This window comes from Polyodon spathula, chromosome 50 (genome assembly GCF_017654505.1).
Source record: "Polyodon spathula isolate WHYD16114869_AA chromosome 50, ASM1765450v1, whole genome shotgun sequence".
Classification (NCBI taxonomy): Eukaryota; Metazoa; Chordata; class Actinopteri; order Acipenseriformes; family Polyodontidae; genus Polyodon; species Polyodon spathula.
Genome location: NC_054583.1, coordinates 1,954,608 through 1,981,425, shown reverse-complemented (window position 1 = coordinate 1,981,425; position 26,818 = coordinate 1,954,608). Strand labels below are relative to the sequence as shown.

The window sequence follows — 26,818 nt, the reverse complement described above, 5'->3', positions numbered from 1 at the left end:
TAGCCTCCCGTGCCCCACCCCCCCCCCCCCCCCCCCCCCCCCCCCCCCCCCCCCATATATATATAAATGGGTCTATTAAAGTTTATAAAGACGTATAAAACAGGAGCTATTTGTTCTTCACAAATATAAAATGAAACTTTCGTTTGGGAAAAAGCAAAAACAACCAAAAACAACGGCAAGGTGCGGAACAGGAAAACGTGACGCATTTTATCTTTGCATCTAAATGTTTCAAAATCTGTTTAGTTTCCTTAGAGGGGAGGGGAGGGGAAACAGTTTAGCAAAAGAAGCGGAGCTGCAAGGTTTCAATTGCATCATGTTGCTCGCTGAGGTTACATTGCTAACTGTCTGGACGCTGCAAGGTAAGATGCATGTCGTTTCATATATGTTATATATATAAATAACCTGTATACAATATTATTATTATTATTATTATTATTATTGTTTATTAAAACCGAACAAAAGCATGAACAAGGAAATTCTTATTTTAGCTATGAAAAATATTGTAAGCACACATACAGAGAGTTCGTGTCGGAAACTTTGGGCAATTCTCGTCTAAATTTATCGGCCACACAAAAAAAAAAAAGAGAACGAGATAAAACTTTAACTCTTCGGGTCTTTAGACAATTTTTTTTTTAATCTCCCCACCCAGAGCAAATAGTTTCAAAAAAACTTTTTTTTTTTTTTTTTTTTTTTTTTGTGAATCCCATGAAAGATAGCTAAGCTTGAACAAAATACCAAGTAATATCAAAGATTATAAGCTAAGTTAAATAAACACATTTTAAGGCTCTGAGGCTACAGATGTTTGTTTTTTATTTTTTGGGTGGATTCCACAAAAAAAAAACAAAAAAACAAAAATCTATTTTTTACGTTGCTAAGTACGCTGTTTTGATCGACGTTCTTGCAAAAGGATAGTAAGCTCTCCTTTCTCTCTCTCTTTGTCTCTCTCCTGTGAGAGTGAGGGGGAAAAGAAAGAGAGTTAGTGGAGAGAGAGAGGGGAGGGATTGGAGAGGGGAGTACGAGGGGAGTAAGATAAGAAAAGAGTGAGAGCGCTCTTCCTCTCCTCTCTCCTCCCTCTCACCTCCCACCCCCCCCCCCTGGGATATAGAAGGGGGGAGAGAGAGATGAGAGAGAGAGATGTTTAGGCAAAGGAAATAAAGATGGGGGGAGGAGATAAGGAGGGGGTGGAGAGAGGGGATAAGCAATATAGGGGCCAGACGACGTATCTCCCTCTCTCTCCTCTCTCTTTCTCTCCTCTCTCAATGGTGGCTCTCTCTCCCTCTCCCTCCTCTCTCCTCTCACCTCCCTCCTTTCTCTATCCCTCCCTCCTCCTCTTCTCAGAGGAACCATCCAGAGATTATTAAGGAGCAAGACAAGGGGGAGAGATGATAGGAAGAGGAGGGAGAGAGCTAGCGAAAGAGATAGAGAGATAGATAGAGAGTGAGCAAGATACGGTCACAGTCAGACGTTTTGTCCTGGGAAAGATATACTTTTGTAATGGTATAGAGTTCTAAGATAAAACTATTTACCTAAAGAAGTATCTGATGTATGCAGGCATCATTTAGCATCATATCATCAAACATAACACTAAAACAAAGACGGAAACAGCAATTATACTATTTACGAAGATGAAAAGACTTTGGTCAAAACCACCCTTCCGGATTTTCCACTATCCTTAGACAAATTTTTAGAAAACCTGGCATGAACACGAAGAATTTACGAACTTTCACCAGTGAAACGGTTTATCCCAGTGAAGAAATGACATGTAGAAATACATAAACGCTTAATATTACCGGTTAGCATGAGAGTTTGCAGATACGTGGGTAGTCTAATAATCTTTATATAATATAGAATATATATCACCTAGAGAAATGTCATGTTCCACAAGACGAAATTAAATTTGGCGTCCGTCGGACGTCTATCAAGTTCTGAAAGTGAACAAATTTTTGGACTGGACTTGTATCGAGACTTGCTTGAATTTGTAGTAAGATTTCCGAATAAACTCCCGCCTAAAGAAGTTTTAATAGACTAGTTCAGAGACATTCATTCTACAAGACTCAACTATTCAAAAGTGTTAGGGCTTTAGAGTCATCGTGTGTTTCTTTGTGTGTGTGTGTGTGTGTGGTGTGTGTGTGTCAGTGTGTGTTTGTGTATGTGTGTGTGTGTGTGTCTCTGTATGTCGGAGTGTCGGCAGTGTGTGTGTGTCGGTGTGTGTGTGTGTCAGTGTGTGTGCGTGTGTGTCAGTGCCTGTGTGTGTGTGTCTGCGTGTGTGTGTGTGTGTTGTCTGCGTGTGTCGTGTGTGTGTGTGTGTGCTTGTGTGTGTGTGACACAACACATAACACTTCCACGACACAGGACTACACACAGAGTGTGTGTGTTGTGTGTGTGTGTGTCAGTGTGTGTGTGCGTGTGTGTGTGGCCACACCCACACACATATTCACCACCAGCAGAGCCCACGAACACAGGTGTGTGTGCGTGTGTGGTCAGTGTGTGTGTGTACACCATGATATCCACAACACAGCTTATGTGTGTGTGTATCTCAGTGGGTGTGGTGTGTGTGTGTGTGTGTTGTGTGAGTGTGACATAGGTGGGTGTGTGTGTGTGTGTCTCGGTGTGTGTGTGTGTGTGTGGGTGTGTTGTTTTGTGTGTGTGTGTGTGTCCAGTTTTATGTGTGTGTGTCAGTGTGTGTGTGTGTCAGTGTGTGTGTGTGTGTGTGTGTGTGTCATTGTGTGTGTGTGTGTGTGTGTCACAGTGTCGTGTGTGTGTGTGTGTGTGTGTGTTGTGTCAGTGTGTGTGTGTGTGTGTGTGTGCTCACAAGTGTGTGTGTGTGACGTGTGTGTGTCTCAGGTGTGTGTGTGTGTGTGTGTGTCTCCCCCCAGTGTGTCACACTACACACACAACACACTCAACCCACATAGTCACACCCCACACACACACCACATATTTCACACACACACACATTCACACACACAAGTCACACACACACTCACAAACACAGAGTTCCACACGTGTGTGTGTGAGTGTGTGTGTTTCAGTGTGTGAGGGTAAAGTGTGTGTGTGGAGTGTGTGTGTGGGTGGTTGTGGTTTCGTGTGTGTCTCAGTGTGTCTGTGTGTGCAGTGTGTGTGCTGTGTGTGTGTCTCAGTGTGTGTGTCTGTGTTAATGTTGTGTCTCAGTGTGTGTGTGTGTCACAGGGGGCACAGAGTTCACCACACCACACACAGTCACCAACACACAGAGTCACACACGACGACGCTGTGTAGGTCTCAGTGTGTGTGTGTGTGCGTGTGTGTGTATATGTTTGTGTGTGCGTGTGTGTGCGTGTGTGGTGTGTGTCTGCGTGTGTGTGTGTGTGTATATGTGTGTGTGTGTGTGTCAGTGTGGTGTGTGTGTGTGTGTGTGTGTGTGCGTGTGTGACTCAGTGTGTGTGAGTGTGTGTGTGTGGGTGTGTGTGTGTGTCTCAGTGTGTGTGTGTGGTGTGTGTCTCAGTGTGTGTGTGTGTGCGTGTGTGGTGTGGTGTGTGTGTGTGTTTGTTTCAGTGTGTGTGTGTGTGTGTGAGTCACCCACAGCACACGCACACACAGAGTCACCAACCCAAGAGCGTGTGGGTGGTGTCATAGTCACGAACAGCAGAGGTCACACGAGCACACACCACGCCAGCCAACACAGAGTCACACCACACATACAGTCGTTACCAACTAGACCTAATACCTAGTAAGGTTAATAGCGTACCGTACTCTCTTACGTTGTGATTTTGACTAGTACCGTCAAGTGAGAATGCAAAGTATTTCTTTTGGAACACTCAGACGTTCTGGAGGAATAATCGTTCCGTTCTGTGCAAGACCAGTAGCTACCAAAATTTAAAAAAAAATTTACCTTGCAACTAACGAACTGGTCTGAGAACAGTAATGATATAGATATATAAATAAACCTAATCAATACGTTGTCCTACCGTAAGCAGACCAAAGGTCAGGACCCCAAGTCTAGGAGTGTAGTTATACTTCGATAAAATAAATAACGTTACTAGTCCTGGCCGTCCTCCACTCGTCACCACAAATCATTATGAGTGTGATCGGGACACGACACGCCGACAGTCCTGGGGTTCAGAGCTCCCCTCATTGAAGTCTAGTATTATTAATATTGCAAAGATCAGGAGGCAGGAGTTTGAGCAGGGTTAGAAACTCACACTAGCCCTGCTGCTGCTGCTGCACCCAGTCCTGGGGTTCAGAGCTCCCCTCAATGAAGTCTAGTATTATTAATATTGCAATGATCAGGAGGCAGGAGTTTGAGCAGGGTTAGAAACTCACACTAGCCCTGCTGCTGCTGCTCCCAGTCCTGGGGTTCAGAGCTCCCCTCAATGAAGTCTAGTATTATTAATATTGCAATGATCAGGAGCCAGGAGTTTGAGCAGAGACTAACGAGCTGGTCTGAAATTCGTGGAATGTAGATACCATGTAATAAAAACCATAAAATACACGTTCATACCCCCGATACAAAACCAAAAGTAAGGACCCCAAGTCACACACAACAGCACACACACACCACACGCAGGCAGTGACTTGGGGCCTTGTGCTGCGTCTTTGGGGTGAGGCGTTGTTGTAAGCGACTCTCAGCTGATGCATAGGTCACACACCATAGTCTCTCCCTGAGTCTCCTTGGATCCACGTAGTTTGTCGCTAGCAATCAATGATAACGAGAAAGCATCTTCTGATAATCGGAAGGAGATAGCTGCGCGTTTCAAGAAGGCTGTTTTGTTATAAGATTACACCGTCTGTCTTTTTTTTTTCCCAATCAAACGAGACGCTGTCCGTTCTTCGCGAGTGTCTTCTTCGATGCAAGCGTTAACCTGTGTAAAATCTGCAGATAAGTTACCGGATTGTCAGCAGTTTCCTTATCACTGATCAGCTACTGAGAAACCACACAGAAAACAGCAGGAAGAGTCATCACGCAATCAACACGTTTGGAAATAAAACAATTTTGGTGAAGCTTATAGGGCGCGACCCAAGCCCCTTTAAATACGATTACCTCATTGTGCAGGATAAAAATGCATTTCTCTAAACTTGTAAAGACTTGATTGTTTGTCAGGTGCGCGTTTTTTTTTTTTGTTTGTTTTTTTGTTTTTTTGAATATTTAAGTCAAAGGGGGTCAGCAACCCACGTGTTAATAATCAAACATAGAAGACGATTTGCCGAACCTCGATTTTGCCGACCTCCTCTTTGTATGACATTTTAAAACCAAAAACGGTCACAAAATGACCGTTGCGAGGCTTCTGGTGTTAACCTGATGAACCTGAAATGAACCATAAGGAAAGAAAGTTAATATTTTTATAACAAAAGGAGAACTGTGTACAAGCGCACGAAAAAGGCCTCTTTCCCGTTCCTTTAATTGAACCACGAAAATATTCAGTAACAGCATTGTGAAAGAAAAGTGCTACTGGCTAGCCTTTTTCTGCCAGGGAGAGAGGCACAGGAAGCTACAGGTTGAAGTGCTGTTGCAAATTTTATTTAAGGCTGTGTGGTGTGCAGAGGGGGGAGTCACGCATTCAGGGGAGCGCAGGGGTCCCCCGAGGGTCTCCCCTGGTAAAGGCACGGCCGTGTGGTGTGCAGGGAGGAGTCACACAGTCAGAGGAGTTCATGGGTCCCCCGAGGGTCTCCTCTGGTAAAGGCACGGCCGCAGGGGGGAGTTGCACAGTCAGGGGAGCGCAGGGGTCCCCCGAGGGTCTCCCCTGGTAAATGCACGGCCGCGTGGTGTGCAGGGGGGAGTCACACAGTCAGGGGAGCGCAGGGGTCCCCGAGGGTCTCCCCTGGTAAAGACACTGCTGCATGGTGTGCAGGGGGGAGTCACACAGTCAGGGGAGCACAGGGGTCCCCCGAGGGTCTCCCCTGGTAAAGGCATGGCCGCGTGGTGTGCAGGGGGGAGTCACACAGTCAGGGGAGCGCAGGGGTCCCCGAGGGTCTCCCCTGGTAAAGGCATGGCCGCGTGGTGTGCAGGGGGGAGTCACACAGTCAGGGGAGCACAAGGGTCCCCTGAGGGTCTCCCCTGGTAAAGGCACTGCTGCATGGTGTGCAGGGGGGAGTCACACAGTCAGGGGAGCACAGGGGTCCCCCGAGGGTCTCCCCTGGTAAAGGTATGGCCGCGTGGTGTGCAGGGGGGAGTCACACAGTCAGGGGAGCACAGGGGTCCCCCGAGTGTCTCCCCTGGTAAAGGTTCGGGACATTTTAAATTGGGAGGAAAAAAATTGATAGGTAAAATAACAAAAAAAAAAAAAGTTTAATAAAAATATCCAGCATAATCTGTTACAGATCTTCCGTGGGAAGTGGGGCTGATCTGAAAACGTCACAGCGGTGTTAACTGAGCTACGTTTCCTGTTGATTTTTGGTTTTCATTTCTGTCATCCCAGCCTCTACCTGGTGACATTTTTCGTTTTTTTTTTTTTTTTTTGGAAGTACAGCTGGTTTTGTTTTTACCTGTTTTGCTTCAGGTCGTTCCGAACGGTTCTGGGTTCTGTCGTTCTGAGCGGTTCTGGGTTCTGTCGTTCTGAGCGGTTCTGGGTTCTGTCGTTCCGAGCGGTTCTGGGTCCAGTTGTTACGAGTGGTTCTGAGTTCTGTTTCTTCTCCAATATCGAGTTCTTTTCATTTTAAAAACCTGCACCCCCCCTTCTATATAACCCTAACCCTAACCCTAACCCTAACCTCAACCCTAACCTCAACCCTAACCCTAACCCTAACCATAATATCTTTAATTGATTAAAACGAAGTATATCTTCAGGTTAGGTTTAGTTTGGACAGACTTTATTACAAGGAAATAATTGTATACTTAAAGGTGGGGGAGATAGACCCAAGGGACTTTTTCAGCCTGAAAAAAGAAACAAGGACCAGGGGTCACAAATGGAGTTTAGAAAAAGGGGCATTCAGAACAGAAAATAGGAGACACTTTTTTACACAGAGAATTGTGAGGGTCTGGAATCAACTCCCCAGTAATGTTGTTGAAGCCGACACCCTGGGATCCTTCAAGAAGCTGCTTGATGAGATTTTGGGATCAATAAGCTACTAACAACCAAACGAGCAAGATGGGCCGAATGGCCTCCTCTCGTTTGTAAACTTTCTTATGTTCTTATTATCTTACTTCTCCCTCAGCTTCATAGAGTCCAGTGAAAGCTGCTGAATAATGTTCCCTTGTTAAAATATTGAATTGCACCCCCTCTATATAGAATGAACTCCCTCAGCTTCATAGAGTCCAGTGAAAGCTGCTGAATAATGTTCCCTTGTTATCATATTGAATTGCACCCCCTCTATATAGAATGAACTCCCTCAGCTTCATAGAGTCCAGTGAAAAGCTGCTGAATAATGTTCCCTTGTTAATATATTGAATTGCACCCCCTCTATATAGAATGAACTCCCTCAGCTTCATAGAGTCCAGTGAAAGCTGCTGAATAATGTTCCCTTGTTAACATATTGAATTGCACCCCCTCTATATAGAATGAACTCCCTCAGCTTCATAGAGTCCAGTGAAAGCTGCTGAATAATGTTCCCTTGTTATCATATTGAATTGCACCCCCTCTATATAGAATGAACTCCCTCAGCTTCATAGATTCCAGTGAAAGCTGCTGAATAATGTTCCCTTGTTATCATATTGAATTGCACCCCCTCTATATAGAATGAACTCCCTCAGCTTCATAGAGTCCAGTGAAAGCTGCTGAATAATGTTCCCTTGTTAACATATTGAATTGCACCCCCTCTATATAGAATGAACTCCCTCAGCTTCATAGAGTCCAGTGAAAGCTGCTGAATAATGTTCCCTTGTTAACATATTGAATTGCACCCCCTCTATATAGAATGAACTCCCTCAGCTTCATAGAGTCCAGTGAAAGCTGCTGAATAATGTTCCCTTGTTAACATATTGAATTGCACCCCCTCTATATAGAATGAACTCCCTCAGCTTCATAGAGTCCAGTGAAAGCTGCTGAATAATGTTCCCTTGTTAACATATTGAATTGCACCCCCTCTATATAGAATGAACTCCCTCAGCTTCATAGAGTCCAGTGAAAGCTGCTGAATAATGTTCCCTTGTTAACATATTGAATTGCACCCCCTCTATATAGAATGAACTCCCTCAGCTTCATAGAGTCCAGTGAAAGCTGCTGAATAATGTTCCCTTGTTAACATATTGAATTGCACCCCCTCTATATAGAATGAACTCCCTCAGCTTCATAGAGTCCAGTGAAAGCTGCTGAATAATGTTCCCTTGTTAACATATTGAATTGCACCCCCTCTATATAGAATGAACTCCCTCAGCTTCATAGAGTCCAGTGAAAGCTGCTGAATAATGTTCCCTTGTTAACATATTGAATTGCTCCCCCTCTATATAGAATGAACTCCCTCAGCTTCATAGAGTCCAGTGAAAGCTGCTGAATAATGTTCCCTTGTTAACATATTGAATTGCATCCCCTCTATATAGAATGAACTCCCTCAGCTTCATAGAGTCCAGTGAAAGCTGCTGAATAATGTTCCCTTGTTATCATATTGAATTGCACCCCCTCTATATAGAATGAACTCCCTCAGCTTCATAGAGTCCAGTGAAAGCTGCTGAATAATGTTCCCTTGTTATCATATTGAATTGCACCCCCTCTATATAGAATGAACTCCCTCAGCTTCATAGAGTCCAGTGAAAGCTGCTGAATAATGTTCCCTTGTTAACATATTGAATTGCACCCCCTCTATATAGAATGAACTCCCTCAGCTTCATAGAGTCCAGTGAAAGCTGCTGAATAATGTTCCCTTGTTCTCATATTGAATTGCACCCCCTCTATATAGAATGAACTCCCTCAGCTTCATAGAGTCCAGTGAAAGCTGCTGAATAATGTTCCCTTGTTAACATATTGAATTGCACCCCCTCTATATAGAATGAACTCCCTCAGCTTCATAGAGTCCAGTGAAAGCTGCTGAATAATGTTCCCTTGTTAACATATTGAATTGCACCCCCTCTATATAGAATGAACTCCCTCAGCTTCATAGAGTCCAGTGAAAGCTGCTGAAAAATGTTCCCTTGTTAACATATTGAATTGCACCCCCTCTATATAGAATGAACTCACTCAGCTTCATCGCCAGAGCTATTTATATAACCAAACTTAAGTGTCTGCTGTGTAACAGGGTGCTCGCCAATAAGGCAAGCGCTTGCTATATTTAAAGACTATTTTTTTCGATTCTTTCAGAAGCGCGTCACGCGGGAAGCTACATAATACCCGAGAACAGGGAAGTTTGGTGAAAGTCATGAAATCAGTGAAGACCAAAAAATTAAGCCTTTTTTTTTCCAATTTTAATGACTGTGCCATTTGGGGACCTAGTTAGTCCAAACTGACGATCTTTCTTTACCATCAAATTGAATGGGATAAATCAATTGACACCTCAGAGTTCAGTTCAAAGTGCAATCATAAACAGGCCTCAAAAAAACCACACGCTTAGCCACTGCAAGCAGTAACGGTTCATACATATAAAAAACATTTTGCAGGTGCAGTTGTGAAAAGTCAGCACGCTATCATGAACATTTTCTAAGAGATCTGCAAGAGGGTTACACTATACAACCAGCTTCTACTGGAAACCGCTAGAAGTCTCTCTCAGTGTCTTCAGTGTAAATTCAATGGCAAACGTTTCCACTAGAAGTCTTTCTCAGTGTCTTCAGTGTCAATTCAGTGACTAACGTTTCCGCTAGAAGTCTTTTTCAGTGTCTTCAGTGTAAATTCAATGGCAAACGTTTCCACTAGAAGTCTCTCTCAGTGTCTTCAGTGTCAATTCAGTGACTAACGTTTCCGCTAGAAGTCTTTCTCAGTGTCTTCAGTGTGAATTCAATGGCAAACGTTTCCACTAGAAGTCTTTCTCAGTGTCTTCAGTGTCAATTCAGTGACTAACGTTTCCACTAGAAGTCTCTCTCAGTGTCTTCAGTGTCAATTCAATGGCTAACGTTTCCACTAGAAGTCTTTCTCAGCGTCTTCAGTGTCAATTCAATGCAAACGTTTCTGCTAGAAGTCTCTCTCAGTGTCTTCAGTGTCAATTCAATGACTAACGTTTCCACTAGAAGTCTTTCTCTGCGTCTTCAGTGTCAATTAAATGGCAAACGTTTCCACTAGAAGTCTTTCTCAGTGTCTTCAATGTCAATTCAATGGCAAACGTTTCCACTAGAAGTCTTTCTCAGTGTCTTCAGTGTAAATTCAATGGCAAACGTTTCCACTAGAAGTCTTTCTTTACCATGTTTGTTGTTCTGCTGTGCTTTTACTGTAGGAGGGAAATATTAATGTGTCATTCAGAGCATTGTAGCATTTTCATCCACCCTGTCTAATTACTTTGTATTTTTGCATGATATAACCCTAACCCTAACCCTAACCACTAAGTAAATATACAGTAATGAGAGATACCTCATGGGAATTGTTAGTACTCGCATTTACATTGGAGCGAGGGAGTCAAATGCTCTGGTTAAAATGATTCAGACCCTCTTGAGATCTGGGAAATATAAATTAAAATAAAAAAATAAAAAATAAACGTCAGATCTAAGAATAAGGAAACGAGAAAGCTGAGATCGGGTAAATGAAAGTCATACAGGGAAAGAAGAAGTGTGTCGAAGTGAAGTGTGTTTCTCACAGTAATACTGCAGCAAAGTGTAGTAAAGCACAGAGAGGTCTGGTAAAGCATAGGAAAGCATTGTAAAGCACAGAGAGGTCTGGTAAAGCACAGGGAAGCATTGTAAAGCACAGAGAGGTCTGGTAAAGCATAGGGAAGCATTGTAAAGCACAGAGAGGTCTGGTAAAGCATAGGGAAGCATTGTAAAGCACAGAGAGGTCTGGTAAAGCATAGGGAAGCATTGTAAAGCACAGAGAGGTCTGGTAAAGCATAGGGAAGCATTGTAAAGCACAGAGAGGTCTGGTAAAGCATAGGGAAGCATTGTAAAGCACAGAGAGGTCTGGTAAAGCATAGGGAAAGCATTGTAAAGCACAGAGAGGTCTGGTAAAGCGTAGGGAAGCATTGTAAAGCACAGAGAGGTCTGGTAAAGCATAGGGAAGCATTGTAAAGCACAGAGAGGTCTGGTAAAGCATAGGGAAGCATTGTAAAGCACAGAGAGGTCTGGTAAAGCATAGGGAAGCATCACTCTCTCCCTCTCTCTCTCTCATTTATTTTCTCTCTTTCTTCAGCAGTGTTCCCAGCGTCCCTCAGTTTCAACATCGACACTCAGACTCCGGGAGTGTTTGAAGGGAACTGCACCCAGCAATTTGGACACAGAGTCGTCCAGCATGCCACAGGAACGGAAAAATGGTGAATTCTCTGTCTGTCTGTCTGTCTGTTTCTGTGCCCCCCCAGCCCCCCCATTCTAAACATGTGCAAGTTTCTATTGCTAAATTTAACCATTCAAAGGTTTCGTTCCATTTTGCTTCATTTTGTACAAAAAAAAAAGAGGCCACGTGAATCACCACAAACAACAACTGCACCTGTGTGTGTGTGTGTCTGCACCTGTGTGTGTGTGTGTCTCAGTGTGTGTGTGTGTGTGTGTGTGTGTGTCTCAATGTGTGTGCGTGTGTGTCTCAGTGTGTGTGTGTGTGTGTGTGTGTGTGTGTGTGTGTGTGTGTGTGTCTCAGTGTGTGTGTGTGTGTGTGTGTGTGTGTGTGGGCGTGCGTGTGTGTCTCAGTATGTGTGTCAGCACTGGTTCGCTCTTAGTTTCATAAGAAACCTGTGAGTCTGCAGACTTCTTATTAGCAAGCAAGCACTGATTGAGTCACATCTAGTCCATTAGCACAGCTTCTGTCATGAGGTTAAAAGGAACTGTCTGATTGCTCGACCAGACTCTTATCATTACTATATATATATATATTTTGGTATTTTATGCAAAGGGGCATCGTCTGGTTTCAGTCCTGGGGTTCAGAGCTCCCCTCAATGAAGTCTAGTATTATTAATATTGCAATGATCAGGAGCCAGGAGTTTGAGCAGGGTTACAAACTCACACTAGCCCTGCTGCTGCTGCTGCACCCAGTCCTGGGGTTCAGAGCTCCCCTCAATGAAGTCTATTATTATTAATATTGCAATGATCAGGAGCCAGGAGTTTGAGCAGGGTTAGAAACTCACACTAGCCCTGCTGCTGCTGCTGCACCCAGTCCTGGGGTTCAGAGCTCCCCTCAATGAAGTCTAGTATTATTAATATTGCAATGATCAGGAGGCAGGAGTTTGAGCAGGGTTAGAAACTCACACTAGCCCTGCTGCTGCTGCACCCAGTCCTGGGGTTCAGAGCTCCCCTCAATGAAGTCTAGTATTATTAATATTGCAATGATCAGGAGCCAGGAGTTTGAGCAGGGTTACAAACTCACACTAGCCCTGCTGCTGCTGCTGCACCCAGTCCTGGGGTTCAGAGCTCCCCTAAATGAAGTCTGTTATTATTATTAATATTGCAATGATCAGGAGCCAGGAGTTTGAGCGGGGTTAGAAACTCACACTAGCCCTGCTGCTGCACACAGTCCTGGGGTTTGACGACCGGGTTCAGGAACTCCAAGTATCGAGTCAATATGCTTCAGAAATAATTTAAACGTTACGGCAGTCAAAGGTGTCCAAACCCTCAGGGATGCAAACCAACTCACAATAGCCATGCTGCGCCGCATCGCCAGATATTGGTTAAAAAAGCAAAGTTAGAAACGTGGGTCAGGACCCCCGAGTCGCAGAGCTCGCCTCAATGAAGTCTGTTATTATTATTAATATTGCAATGATCAGGAGCCAGGAGTTTGAGCAGGGTTAGAAACTCACACTAGCCCTGCTGCTGCTGCTGCTGCACCCAGTCCTGGGGCTCAGAGCTCCCCTCAATGAAGTCTATTAGTATTAATATTGCAATGATCAGGAGCCAGGAGTTTGAGCAGGGTTACAAACTCACACTAGCTCCCTGCTGCTGCTGCATGCACCCAGTCTAGTATTAGTAATATATTTGAAAACCACAAATTGCGTTTAATAGAAATTGACACAGTGAAGAAAAGGAAGAGGAAGGGTGTAGCTCTACAGTGGGTTTTTTATGGTGGGTGTAATCTATTGCAACACAAGAAAATTATCTGCACCAAAATTGCATTGAGTACTCAGTACTGGGAGAAACAGCCCATGTAAAAGTTGCCCATAGCAAAAACCACAGCATAGTGTAATAAAAGACAGAGAGGTCTGGTAAAGCATAAGGAAGCATTGTAAAGCACAGAGAGGTCTGGTAAAGCGCAGGGAAGCATTGTAAAGCACAGAGAGGTCTGGTAAAGCACAGGGAAGCATTGTAAAGCACAGAGAGGTCTGGTAAAGCATAGGGAAGCATTGTAAAGCACAGAGAGGTCTGGTAAAGCATAGGGAAGCATTGTAAAGCACAGAGAGGTCTGGTAAAGCATAGGGAAGCATTGTAAAGCACAGAGAGGTCTGGTAAAGCATAGGGAAGCATTGTAAAGCACAGAGAGGTCTGGTAAAGCATAGGGAAGCATTGTAAAGCACAGAGAGGTCTGGTAAAGCATAAGGAAGCATTGTGTGTGTCTGTGTGTGTGTGCGTGTGTTCCTGGGTGTGTGTGTCTCTGAGAGTATGAGTAAGTGTGTGTGTGTGTGCGTGTGTGCTGTGTGTGTGTGTGTGTGAGTCTTGTACAGCACGCAAACACCAAACCTCACCAAGTACCCATGTTGTCGTGACTTCCATACCTGTATCTCAATGACACACCCAGTAGACACGTCCGCACACAGGTCTCTAAAAAGTGTAAGTGTGTTTGTGTGTGTGCGTGTGTGCGGGTGTGTGTCTCATAACATCTAAAGTGACTCAAACGTGTAGATAAGATAAAGAGAAGCTAACTTCCAAAGACTTTCAAATTGACTCTTATTGCTGTGAGTGGATCCCCCTTATAATAGCTAAAAGTTCACATTTGCAGTCATTTTACAGTTTGCCTTTTTTGCTTTGCCAGACCTCTCTGTGCTTTACAATGCTTCCCTGTGCTCTACCAGACCTCTCTGTGCTTCTCAATGCTTCCCTATGCTTTACCAGACCTCTCTGTGCTTTACAATGCTTCCCTGTGCTTTACCAGACCTCTCTGTGTTTTACAATGCTTCCCTATGCTTTACCAGACCTCTCTGTGCTTTACCATGCTTCGATGATAGAAAAATTATAATCTTTATGCTTATACCAGCGCTTTTTTCAGTTTGCAGGAATCAGTTCACAAAACGCCTACAAAAATGCCAATTAGAGATTTCTTCCGCATAAACTCTTCCAAAAGAATACATATGGTCTTTACAACCTTTGCTATAACACATCTAGCCGCTTGTTTTAATTCTCTCACAGATAGCGCAGGAGAACGTATCTGGGTACAGACAGCTAAGACTCCTTCTTTCTTGTGGTCTGTGTTAGTTGACCTGCACTCGGAAGATTTTATTCCGTTTCTGTGCTAAAGAGAAAAAGGAAAGAAAGAAAGAAATTCTTGGAAAGAGTGAGAAATTCGTTACGTTTTTTTTAATTGTTTGCAATTTGCCTCGGCTCAGAGTTTCCGCTGAAGTGTACATGAGAACAATCTCTAACACCTTTCTGTGAAGTGAGTGAAGCATCCTGTGTGAATGTCACAGAGAAAAAACGTATAAAATCGGTACATGATTTATTTTTGGGGGTGCAAAAGTAAAAACTGACAAACAATCCCCTATCCCTAGCCATCACACTTTCATGTTTTATTTACAAAAACGTGTTGCAAAGAAATTACAAAGCAAGAGGGAAACCACACACTGCTAAAGCACAGATATGCTGACCCTTATAACAAAAACACAGCAAAGTGTGATAAAGCACAGTGAAAGCATTGTAAAGCACAGAGAAGGTGTGGTAAAGCAGTTAGGGAAGCATTGTAAAGCACAGAGAGGTCTGGTAAAGCATAGGGAAGCATTGTAAAGGCACAGAGAGGTGTGGTAAAGCATAGGGAAGCATTGTAAAGCACAGAGAGGTCTGGTAAAGCATAGGGAAGCATTGTAAAGCACAGAGAGGTGTGGTAAAGCATAGGGAAGCATTGTAAAGCACAGAGAGGTCTGGTAAAGCACATGGAAGCATTGTAAAGCACAGAGAGGTCTGGTAAAGCATAGGGAAGCATTGTAAAGCACAGAGAGGTTTGGTAAAGCATAGGGAAGCATTGTAAAGCACAGAGAGGTCTGGTAAAGCATAGGGAAGCATTGTAAAGCACAGAGAGGTCTGGTAAAGCATAGGGAAGCATTGTAAAGCACAGAGAGGTCTGGTAAAGCATAGGGAAGCATTGTAAAGCACAGAGAGGTCTGGTAAAGCATAGGGAAGCATTGTAAAGCACAAAGAGGTGTGGTGAAGCATGGGGGGGTGGGGGCTTAGGTCGGCCAGGATGTCCTTGGCTCACCAGCACCAGCTGTGGTCCTGTGGTCTGGATGCTCATAGGGAAGCATTGTAAAGCCCAAAAATGTGTGGTGAAGCATAGGGGTTCTGAGGGGCTTGTCGGCAAAGCTGCCCGGAGCTAAGAAGCGGGCACGTGGACACTGTTCCTGAGCCCGCAGCGCCCCAATCGTGCATTCGAAATGGCCATACAGGCGAACCGAGTGGTCCTCGGGACCGACGGTGCCGTGTTTTCTGTCGCAGATAGTCGAGAAGTCTGCCCGCGACGGCCGTGTGTGGAGCCCAGGTCGCGCCTTTCTCCCACCGTCTACGGGACATTCTTCGGGAGTCCTGAATTTTCGTCTTCTCACAGTCTGGTGCTTCCCGCTTGCTCCACAGAGAAGTGCCCTGATTTAATGATCCGCCGATCGGAAAAAGACCTTTGTAAAGGATTGAGGTCGCTGTCAGAACAGGGTGTCATCACGCTGAGGGGTCCTTCATTTATTGCCGTTAGTAGCTTCTTGTGACTGTTTTCGTGCACCGGGACGTTTTGTTTCTCCAGATTTTGCACCCAAATCAGAGGGAAGTAGTCAGAGGGGAAGCCGTGGTTGCCTGCCTGTGGTGGATGTCCGATCGTGTAAAAAGACTAGCTTTAAAAGGTTCCCCTCCAGTGGGAATGAATGTCTTGATGGGTCAACGTCAGGCCGCCTGGTCTGTCTTCTGGCCCCAAACAAGGTGCTGTGAAGATCTTGAGTTGGGTGGTCTCGTTGACTGTCTTCTACTCAGGGGTAGCGCAACTAGGACTCGCCCCGGGCTACCTTTCAGGAGGAGGTAATCCATGATTGCCGATATATCGAGGGTTTATTCAGATTGACTGGACAGCAACCAATGTCAGTGCCTGGGGGCTCCAGTCCCTCTCTCCATAACGTCTTCAATTCTACACCTGTCATTGACAAACTCCTTCTCATCTGCAGTCACATGCAATTGCGAAGGACTACTGTCTTCCGAGTCTGTCTGTGCCCTTTCGCCATTGAGATCATTCTGTAATACTTCTATGCAGGGGAGTCAGTTCGCACACTGTGGAAAAAGCGGGCTACTACGTCCTGGTGCCCCAATGCAGGATCTGTCGGCTGATGGCACACGTTTCGGAGGACAGCGCGTGTTCGTCTTCACCGCTCCAGTGTAGTGGAGAAGGTGCAGAGATGGGCAGACGATCTGATCCCAGGACTTCTGGACATGAGTGTCAGACGCGAACGAGGGGGACTCATGGAAAGCCGAGTAGAGTTTAGAACAGACGGCAGAAGATTTTGTTTTATTTTTTCGCGCAGAGGGAGTCAGAGAAGCGTGGAATGGCCTGCCCTGTGGAGTAGTCCGATCGGAAAAAGACTAGGCTTTTAAATGAGGTCCCCTCCAGTGGGAAGGAGGGTGCGCCAACGAAGGGCGGGTCTGGGTGGCCCCAAACATTGCTGATGTTCTTGCCGGTTGTTTCGTCACTCGTTAGGATTGTGGTCAGCGCCCCGCACCAGGAGGTGACCCCAGGATTGAGATCGGGAGGGTTATTCAGATGTGACTACAGAAACCAGTCCTGTAACCCCATTCACATCCCAGGTCAGTGACAAACCCTTACTGCACTGCAATTGCAGTGCCACTGTCTGTCTGTCTGTCTGCATTTCCATTGAAGATCATTGAGGGTATAGTTGGCACACTGTGGTCCCATTCTACCAGCCTCGCCCCATTGCAGCTGCCCTATACTTGTGCTGCCATTGCCCCTCAGTGTAATACAGAACCATTATTGCAGTGCCACTGTCTGTCTGCATTGCCATTGAAGATCATTGAGGGTATAGTTGGCACACTGTGGTCCCATTCTACCAGCCTCGCCCCATTGCAGCTGCCCTATACTTGTGCTACCATTGTAGTGTAATACAGAGCCATTGCAGTGCCGCTGTCTGTCTGCATTGCCATTGAAGATCATTGAGGGTATAGTTAGCACACTGTGGTCCCATTCTACCAGCCTCTGCCCCATGTGCAGCCATTGTAGTGTAATACAGAGCATTGCAGTGCCACTGTCTGTCTGCATTGCATTGAAGATCCCTATACTTGGTCCCATTCTACCAGCCTCGCCGCCATTGCAGCTGCCCTATACTTGTGCTGCCATTGTAGTGTAATGCAGTGCCGCTGTCTGTCTGTCTGTCTCTCTGGCAGTGCTGCCTCTTTTTAACATGTAACTTTGTTCAATTACAGTTGAGCAAAATTCTGATTCCATCGGCCTGTCACTGGCAGTTCAAAATGAAGATCCTTTCAATCTCACAGTGAGTAAATCCTGGAAAAATCCGATCCCTTCTCAAAGTTTGGTATGCCCTGGTAAAAGCACAGCACAGTGTAGCTCAGCTTATTATTATTATTATTATTATTATTATTATTATTATTATTAGTGGTCCTGTTATTCTCAAGCTGTGTTCTGTATAATTTTTCCTTCTCTCCTCAATTCTCCCCTCAGACTTGCAGCCCTACGCTGGTCCACAAATGTGACTCAAATATGCATGTGAATGGAATTTGCTATCTGTTCAACAGAAAGCTTGATCTGATCACCAAGCTGACCCCTGCTGTCCAAGGTACTGCGGTCCAATCACAAGTCCTGAAACAACGTTTCCGCTAGAAGTCTTTCTCAGAGTCTTCAGTGTGTATTCAATGGCTAACGTTTCCGCTAGAAGTCTCTCTCAGTGTCTTCAGTGTCAATTCAACGGCAAAGTTATTTCCTTTTCTACCCAGAATGCACCAAGAGGAACATCGATCTCGTCTTCCTGTTCGACGGTTCCGAAAGCCTCAAGAGTGAGGATTTCGAGATGAACAAGAATTTCATCATCGACATCATGAAGAATCTCACCAACACCAGCCTGCAGGTGAACGAATGATCCTCATTTTTACCAGGAGGTTTCAAATCCCGGCTCAGCCACTGCCTCGCTGTGTGTGTGTGTGCGTGTGTGCGTGTGTGTGTGTGTGTGTGTGTGTGTGTGTGTGTGTGTGTGTGTGGTGTGTTGGGGGACCCTGAGCGAGTCACTTCACCTACTTGGGCTCCGTCCTTCGGACGAGACACAAAACAAACGAGGTTCTATTGGAAGAGACTCTGCAGCAGCAGCAGTAGTTGATGATGTAGAGTTCACCCTCCCAGTCTCTGCTGAGTCGCTTTGGATAAAAGCAAATGCTAAATGACTAATAATAATAATAATAATAATAATAATAATAATAATAATAATAATAATAATTTGAAACTAACAGTTTAACCCTTTGCAGTCCTGTGTCGGACCAGATCCGACATTACAATTTTCCCTTTCCAGTCCAATGTTAGACCCATCAAAAAGCTATCAAGCACATGGCGTATCTCATAGCCCCCCCCCCCCTGCACCACAGAGATAACACGGACACAAACAAGGGAGACAGCTGCTTCTGCATCCAGCGCTCAAAGAACATCACAGACATCTGAAGAGCTTTTGGAGATGTTACAGTAATAAAATAATGACTCTGATCTCATTACTGAGGAGTTTGGTGATAAAACGAGTGATCAGGAGAGGATTTATCAGTGTGCATGTCTATAAAGAGGTATGAGAAAAATACAGCGAGCAAGGGGTGGGGCTGGAGATGCAGTGCTGAGTGTCCTTTTGTGATTCAGCGCCTTTTAAACCTGTTTTACTCATTGTGTCTTCCAGTTTGCAGCGGTACAGTTTTCTAAAGAAATCCGGACTGAGTTTAACTTTTACGACTACCAAAAGCTGAAGGACCCTGCGGCACTTCTGTCCAAGACTCAGCACATGAAGTCTCTTACTAACACTCACAAAGCATTGAATTTTACACTGTGAGTTCGTCACCCCCTTCTCTTCCAATTTCCGTTTGAAATACAGGATTCGTTTCTTGTGTATGTGTGTGTGTGTGTGTGTGTGTGTGTGTGTGTGCTTGTGTGGATCTTCTGATATTCCAGGTAGTTCACCCAAAACTTCAATAAAAAAAAATACAAAACACTGTGAAAGAGAGTCAAGCAGAGCAGCTTTAGTTTGGGGCTCTAGTGCCTTCATCAGCATTACTGAAACTAAACTGAGTCAAGCAGAGCAGCTCTAGTTTGGGGGCTCTAGTGCCTTCATCAGCGTTACTGAAACTAAACTGAGTCAAGCAGAGCAGCTCTAGTTTGTGGGCTCTAGTGCCTTCATCAGCGTGAAAAATTGCATTCTTCAACAAAGCTGCCTGTCGTTAGACATTTGATCTCTACTGTGCATCACACAGGCAGCGCACTGGGCCCATCGCACCTATTGCGACGAGAAGCCTGGCGCATGAAGCATATCGCGATAGGGGATCGTGACAGGGTTATTGGTCTGTGCACGGGGCACACTGGGAACTGTGACTGGTTCCTTGTCTTGCAGGGAGACTCTTTTGTATAACACGACAGCCGGGGCTGTGGAGAACGCCACTAAAGTTCTCGTGATAATCACAGACGGTCAACCTTCAGACTACAATGATTGGTTCCACAATGTGGTTGGCCATCTGGACCAGAAGAACATCATTCGATACGTCATTGGGGTAAGAAAATGTATCGTCAGTTTACAGGTCTGGGGTTATAGTCTCAGTTCCCATCAAGAAGGGGGTCATTTGGTTGTCGGGGTTATGAAAAAAAGTTCCAAAAGTAACAGACTTAATTTCCACTTCGTTCGTAAGCGAGGACCTGTGGAAGATGTTCTAGACGCCATTGATTAAAGGTTTGGTGGAGATGCTTGATTAATAATTTGCGCCTGTTCGTTTTTTTTTTTCCTTTTGTAGATCGGTAATGTAGAGCTGGCTGGGCTGAAAAAACTAGCCTCCCAACCCAAGGAAAAGAACACGTTCTATATTCAAAATTACGCCGGGCTGAAGGGGATCCTCGACAATCTTCAGGGGAAGATATACAGCATCGAAGGTCTGGGGATTAGGGGTTATCACGCTGGCGAGTCAAGGGGAATTCTGAATCCCCATCTGCCTCACTTGCTCTGTCTCTGAAAACAAAGTCATTTCAGACAGTCTGAGGAGGAGGGGACAGTGCCTAGCAGCTTGGTTGAATATTGTAAATCTGTTATTATTATTATTATTATTATTATTATTATGATGAATTCTGCACAGGTGCACAGGTGAATATTATATATTATTGTTGTTGTTATTGTCCCATTCGGAGTCGCTCCGCTCTCCGGTCCGTGGGCTCACGCGATCTGTCCGTTTTTCGTTCCCTCTTTCATCCAGGATCCGGAAACGACCAGTCCTTCGTGAAGGAGTTGTCTCAGAGCGGTTTTAGCGCTGCCTTCTCAAAGGTGAGGGTCGCTGCTGACCAGAGCTCCACTCTCGCTTCGTACCCCTCTGCGCCCCAGCGCTGTGCTGTGATATATTAGAATGTAGCAAGGGCTCCCTCTGCTGGTCCCGGCAGGAAGCACAGTTCTAAAACAAGAAAAGGCTGTCCTCCCCTCACCTTTACCACGCAGTGGCGTTTTAAATGGCGCGCTGTTCCCCTCTCCTCTCCGAACCCGAGGCCCTCCAAAGCCAGCCACCATCAGTCGGTGCTCGGTTGCAAAGGTGAGCGGAGGACGGCTTTTGACATCGCTCTCTGTTTCTCTGCAGGACTCCCTCATACTGGGAGCAGTGGGGTTCAACTTCTGGGCTGGGGCTGTCATTCACATGAAGCCAAATCAGCAGGAGAGAATCCAAACCTCTCTTTCAAGGCTCTCCAACGACTCCTATCTTGGTAAAAAAAAAAAAAAAACACTCTTTCAGGCTTCTGCTGTTAGTTTATGTCAACCAGGACTGGATCACACTGCTATGCAGCGGGAGTCTTATTCCCATCCCTGTGATGATATCCAGCATTCTTATTGCAGGGATGGGAATCAGACTCCTATTGCACAGCAGTGTGATCCAGTCCAGGTTTTACTACCAGCTTGATCAGCCCCCAGTGTGTCCAGCTAACAAGCTCAGGTGTGTCTTATTACTAAACTCCTAGTGAAAGCAGGACTGGATCACACTGCTGTGCAGCGGGAGTCTGATTCCCACCTATGTCTATGTAACGAAGCTGTGTTCGATATAGGATTATATAGAGATGTAACATATAAGCTGTGGAGTTGTTTTCGTTTCCTAGGTTACTCAGTCACCACCGGTAGCCTTGGCAACAGAATGCTGTATATCGCTGGCGCTCCAAGGCACAGTCACAAAGGCAGAGTGGAGATATTCCAAAGCATAGACAGTGAGGTGCAGTGGAGCCACGAACAGAGCATTGATGGAGAGCAGGTGAGCGCTGACCATCTTTAAAACCCATTCTCTCACCTCTTATTCTCACTGACCCCTCCCTTAAAAGCGCTGACCATCTTTAAAACCCATTCTCTCACCTCTTATTAGCTTTATTAACATGATCACTGACCCCTCCCTTTAAAGGAGCGCTGACCATCTTTAAAATCCATTCTCTCACCTCTTATTAGCTTTATTAACAGGATCACTGACCCCTCCCTTTAAAGGAGCGCTGACCATCTTTAAAACCCATTCTCTCACCTCTTATTAGCTTTATTAACATGATCACTGGCCCCTCCCTTTAAAGGAGCACTGACCATCTTTAAAATCCATTCTCTCACCTCTTATTAGCTTTATTAACAGGATCACTGGCCCCTCCCTTTAAAGGAGCGCTGACCATCTTTAAAATCCATTCTCTCACCTCTTATTAGCTTTATTAACAGGATCACTGACCCCTCCCTTTAAAGGATCGCTGACCATCTTTAAAACCCATTCTCTCACCTCTTATTAGCTTTATTAACATGATCACTGGCCCCTCCCTTTAAAGGAGCGCTGACCATCTTTAAAATCCATTCTCTCACCTCTTATTAGCTTTATTAACATGATCACTGACCCCTCCCTTTAAAGGAGCGCTGACCATCTTTAAAATCCATTCTCTCACCTCTTATTAGCTTTATTAACAGGATCACTGACCCCTCCCTTTACAGGAGTGCTGACCATCTTTAAAATCCATTCTCTCACCTAGTTATTCTAAATACTGCGTATTTACTAATAAAGCACAGTGTTTGGGATTTTGGGGTATTGTGGTGTTCTGGTTCTGGTTCTATAATCCCCCTCTTTTTGCAGATTGGCTCCTATTTTGGGGGTGAGGTGTGTGCTGTGGATTTGAATGGGGATGGCGATACTGACGTTCTCCTAGTGGGGGCGCCCTTGTACCACAAACAGGAGCTTGGAGGGCTGGTGTACACCTACACTGTCAATGCAGAGGTGAGTGAAGCAGCTTTAATCAGCCTAGTAATTTACAAGCACACTTCTAGATTACAGCTTTCTATAGACGCCGCTGTGCTGGGTAGCTGCTGTAGTTCTGTCCAGGGTTTTATATCAGTGTTATACAGTGCGGTCCTGCCAGCATTGCCCTGTGTACAGCACAGCACAGCACAGCCATGCTCTGCCCAGCACACAGCAGGCAATGCCAGTGCACTAGATTACAGCTTTCTATAGACGCCACTGTGTTGGGTAGCTGCTGTAGTTCTGTCCAGGGTTTTATATCAGTGTTATACAGTGCGGTCCTGCCAGCATTGCCCTGTGTACAGCACAGCACAGCCAGGCTCTGCCCAGCACACAGCAGGCAATGCCAGCGCACTAGATTACAGCTTTCTATAGACGCCGCTGTGTTGAGTAGCTGCTGTAGTTCTGTCCAGGGTTTTATATCAGTGTTATACAGTGCGGTCCTGCCAGCATTGCCCTGTGTACAGCACAGCACAGCCAGGCTCTGCCCAGCACACAGCGGGCAATGCCAGCGCACTAGATTACAGCTTTCTATAGACGCCACTGTGCTGGGTAGCTGCTGTAGTTCTGTCCAGGGTTTTATATCAGTGTTATACAGTGCAGTCCTGCCAGCATTGTCCTGTGTACAGCACAGCACAGCCAGGCTCTGCCCAGCACACAGCAGGCAATGCCAGCGCACTAGATTACAGATTTCTATAGATGCCGCTGTACTGGGTAGCTGCTGTAGTTCTGTCCAGGGTTTTATATCAGTGTTATACAGTGTGGTCCTGCCAGCATTGCCCTGTGTACAGCACAGCTGAGCTTCCAAGCAGCTGGGAAAGTGAGGAAGTCAGTTATTATTTGATTGGTACTTGATTGTAAAGGTGAGGGAAGGACAGTGTTTCCTGTTTTGAAATCAACACATTGCTGGAGGGATTGATTGAAAACCTGCACGATTTGAAAAGAGTATCATCACACACTTAAATATCTCTCTCTCTCTCTCTCCCTCTCTCTCTTTCTCTCTCCCTCTCTCCCTCTCTCTTCCTCTCTCTCTCTCTCTCCCTCTCTCTTCCTCTCTCTCTCTCTCTCTCTCTCTCTCTCTCTCTCTCTCTCTCTCTCTCTCTCTCTCTCTCTCTCTCTCTCTCTCTCTCTCTCTCTCTCTCTCTCTCTCTCTCTCTCAGGGCTCCTTCTCCCCAGCTGTCACACTCTCAGGGTCCCCAGGGTTCCCCCTCTCTCGGTTTGGCACTGCGATCTCAGGGGTGGGAGATCTGGACGGAGACGGGCTGACGGACATCGCTGTGGGGGCGCCCCTGGAAAACAAGGGGAGTGGGGGCCTGTACATCTTCCAGGGGGGAGAGAGTGGAGTGAACCCCAACTATACACAGGTGAGAGAGATAGAGAGAGAGAGAAAGAGAGGGAGAGAGAGAGGGTGGGAGAGAGAGAGGGAGGGAGGGAGAGATTGAAGTTTGCTCTGTCCATCTGATTGGCCGATCCCCTCCCCTTCCTGTACAGTTCGTTTTGCAAACGCTCAGACTGTCTCTCCCCTGTCCTCTCTCCTGAGATTGCACTAACCTCTGTGTCTGTCCCCGTCTCAGCACATCACAGGTTGGACAATGTCCCCTCGGCTGCAGTATTTTGGACAGTCCATCCACGGGGTGATGGACATCAATGGGGACGGGCTGACGGACATCGCTGTGGGGTCCCTGGGACGTGCAGTGCTGCTCAGGTAATCCAGCAAAGAGATCTCCGTCTCTCCATCTCTCCATCTCTATCTCTACCTCTGTCTCCCTCTCTCCATCTCTCTATCTCTATCTCCCTCTGTCTCTCCCTCTCTCCATCTCTCCATCTCTATCTCCCTCTGTCTCCCTCTCTCCATCTCTCTATCTCTATCTCCCTCTCCCTCTTCCTCTCTCCATCTCTATCTCTATCGCTATCTCCCTCTGTCTCTCCCTCTCTCCATCTCTCCATCTCTCCATCTCTATCTCTCGTCTCTCTCTCCCTCTCCCCTCCCTCTCTCTCTCTCTCTCTCCTCTCTCTCTCTCTCTCCCTCTCTCTCTCTCTCTCTCTCTCTCTCTCTCTCTCTCTCTTCCCCCCCTCCAGGTCAAGACCGGTCCTGAATGTTGCTGCTGATGTCTCGTTTCACCCTTCTGAGATTTCGATGGACTTTTTCGACTGCCTCACCAAAAAGACCCAGGTCAGCACTGTGAGCAACATGTCAGTCTGCATCATGGTGTCCAAACTTACCAGAGACAGCTTGGGTGAGTCAGAAGAACAACACTCAAACGGCTGGCGTCGATCGGGCTGATTCCACCCTTCAGAGTGAATTAAGAAGCAGCTGCTCGGGTTTGCGTGGGTCGCTGTTCTCCGCAGAGTCTGAAGAAAAAGCAGCGATCGTCACAAACCCGAGCAGCTGCTTCTTAATTCACTCTGAAGGATAAGTCAGTCCTAGTATATTATATTCTTTCTTACAGTACATCAATTGTTTAATTAGACCCTTTTTGATTTCTCTACACTAAACACTCTCTCTCTCTCTCTCTCTCTCTCTCTCTCTCTCTCTCTCTCTCTCTCTCTCTGCAGAAACAAGTCTCAACCTCTCCTACCAGATTGAGTTGGATAGTTTGAGACAGAGATTCAGGGCAGATTTTGGACATGATAAAAGGACGTTGCAAAAGAGCGTCTACCTGCCTCTGGGAAAAACGTGCATCACCTATCCCATCAAAATGAAGGTAAGAAACCACCATTGTTTTATACAGAACTACACAGCACTGACCCCTCCCTTTACAGGAGTGCTGACCATCTTTAAAACCCATTCTCTCACCTCTTATTAGCTTTATTAACAGGATCACTGACCCCTCCCTTTACAGGAGTGCTGACCATCTTTAAAATCCATTCTCTCACCTCTTATCAGCTTTATTAACAGGATCACTGGCCCCTCCCTTTAAAGGAGCGCTGACCATCTTTAAAATCCAATCTCAGTGACTTACAGCAAAGATACCAGACACCTCTCTCTCTCTCTCTCTCTCTCTCTCTCTCTCTCTCTCTCTCTCTCTCTCTCTCTCTCTGTGTTTCAGAATTGCGTTGAGGACAGCTTCTCCCCTATTAAAATCAAGATGTCTCTCTCCCAAGTTGAGGCAAACAGCACAGATCTTGTTACCCCCATACTGAATCGAATGAGCAAGAACATCATATGGACTGAGGTATGCAGTGTGGAGAGTGGAGATCTCTTTCCTATAGACCTCTATACAGCTCTGCAGTGTTGAGAGTGGAGATCTCTTTCCTGTAGACCTCTATACAGCTCTGCAGTGTTGAGAGTGGAGATCTCTTTCCTATAGACCTCTATACAGCTCTGCAGTGTTGAGAGTGGAGATCTCTTTCCTATAGACCTCTATACAGCTCTGCAGTGTGGAGAGTGGAGATCTCTTTCCTATAGACCTCTATACAGCTCTGCAGTGTTGAGAGTGGAGATCTCTTTCCTATAGACCTCTATACAGCTCTGCAGTGTTGAGAGTGGAGATCTCTTTCCTATAGACCTCTATACAGCTCTGCAGTGTTGAGAGTGGAGATCTCTTTCCTATAGACCTCTATACAGCTCTGCAGTGTTGAGAGTGGAGATCTCTTTCCTATAGACCTCTATACAGCTCTGCAGTGTGGAGAGTGGAGATCTCTTTCCTATAGACCTCTATACAGCTCTGCAGTGTTGAGAGTGGAGATCTCTTTCCTATAGACCTCTATACAGCTCTGCAGTGTTGAGAGTGGAGATCTCTTTCCTATAGACCTCTGTACAGCTCTGCAGTGTTGAGAGTGGAGATCTCTTTCCTATAGACCTCTGTACAGCTCTGCAGTGTTGAGAGTGGAGATCTCTTTCCTATAGACCTCTATACAGCTCTGCAGTGTTGAGAGTGGAGTTCTCTTTCCTATAGACCTCTATACAGCTCTGCAGTGTTGAGAGTGGAGATCTCTTTCCTATAGACCTCTATACAGCTCTGCAGTGTTGAGAGTGGAGATCTCTTTCCTATAGACCTCTATACAGCTCTGCAGTGTTGAGAGTGGAGATCTCTTTCCTATAGACCTCTATACAGCTCTGCAGTGTTGAGAGCTCTTTCCTATAGACCTCTATACAGCTCTGCAGTGTTGAGAGTGGAGTTCTCTTTCCTATAGACCTCTATACAGCTCTGCAGTGTTGAGAGTGGAGATCTCTTTCCTATA

At 45.7% G+C, this 26,818-nt stretch overlaps 1 protein-coding gene across 1 annotated transcript in view; it reads left to right on the top strand.

Moving 5' to 3' along the window:
• The first annotated feature begins 90 nt into the window (after positions 1-90).
• zmp:0000001082 (integrin alpha-D) overlaps positions 91-26,818 on the top strand; it is a 26,962-nt gene continuing 234 nt past the window's right edge. The window contains exons 1-18 of the mRNA XM_041238739.1: positions 91-359; positions 11,175-11,295; positions 16,842-16,948; positions 17,582-17,649; positions 17,838-17,952; positions 18,110-18,240; positions 19,045-19,190; positions 19,750-19,906; positions 20,144-20,279; positions 20,597-20,664; positions 20,969-21,092; positions 21,480-21,628; positions 22,472-22,612; positions 23,794-23,997; positions 24,208-24,338; positions 24,713-24,870; positions 25,190-25,338; positions 25,684-25,809. Coding sequence (XP_041094673.1) covers positions 224-359; positions 11,175-11,295; positions 16,842-16,948; positions 17,582-17,649; positions 17,838-17,952; positions 18,110-18,240; positions 19,045-19,190; positions 19,750-19,906; positions 20,144-20,279; positions 20,597-20,664; positions 20,969-21,092; positions 21,480-21,628; positions 22,472-22,612; positions 23,794-23,997; positions 24,208-24,338; positions 24,713-24,870; positions 25,190-25,338; positions 25,684-25,809 — 2,367 coding nt within the window. The 5' untranslated portion in view covers positions 91-223. The remainder of the gene's footprint in view (positions 360-11,174; positions 11,296-16,841; positions 16,949-17,581; positions 17,650-17,837; positions 17,953-18,109; positions 18,241-19,044; positions 19,191-19,749; positions 19,907-20,143; positions 20,280-20,596; positions 20,665-20,968; positions 21,093-21,479; positions 21,629-22,471; positions 22,613-23,793; positions 23,998-24,207; positions 24,339-24,712; positions 24,871-25,189; positions 25,339-25,683; positions 25,810-26,818) is intronic.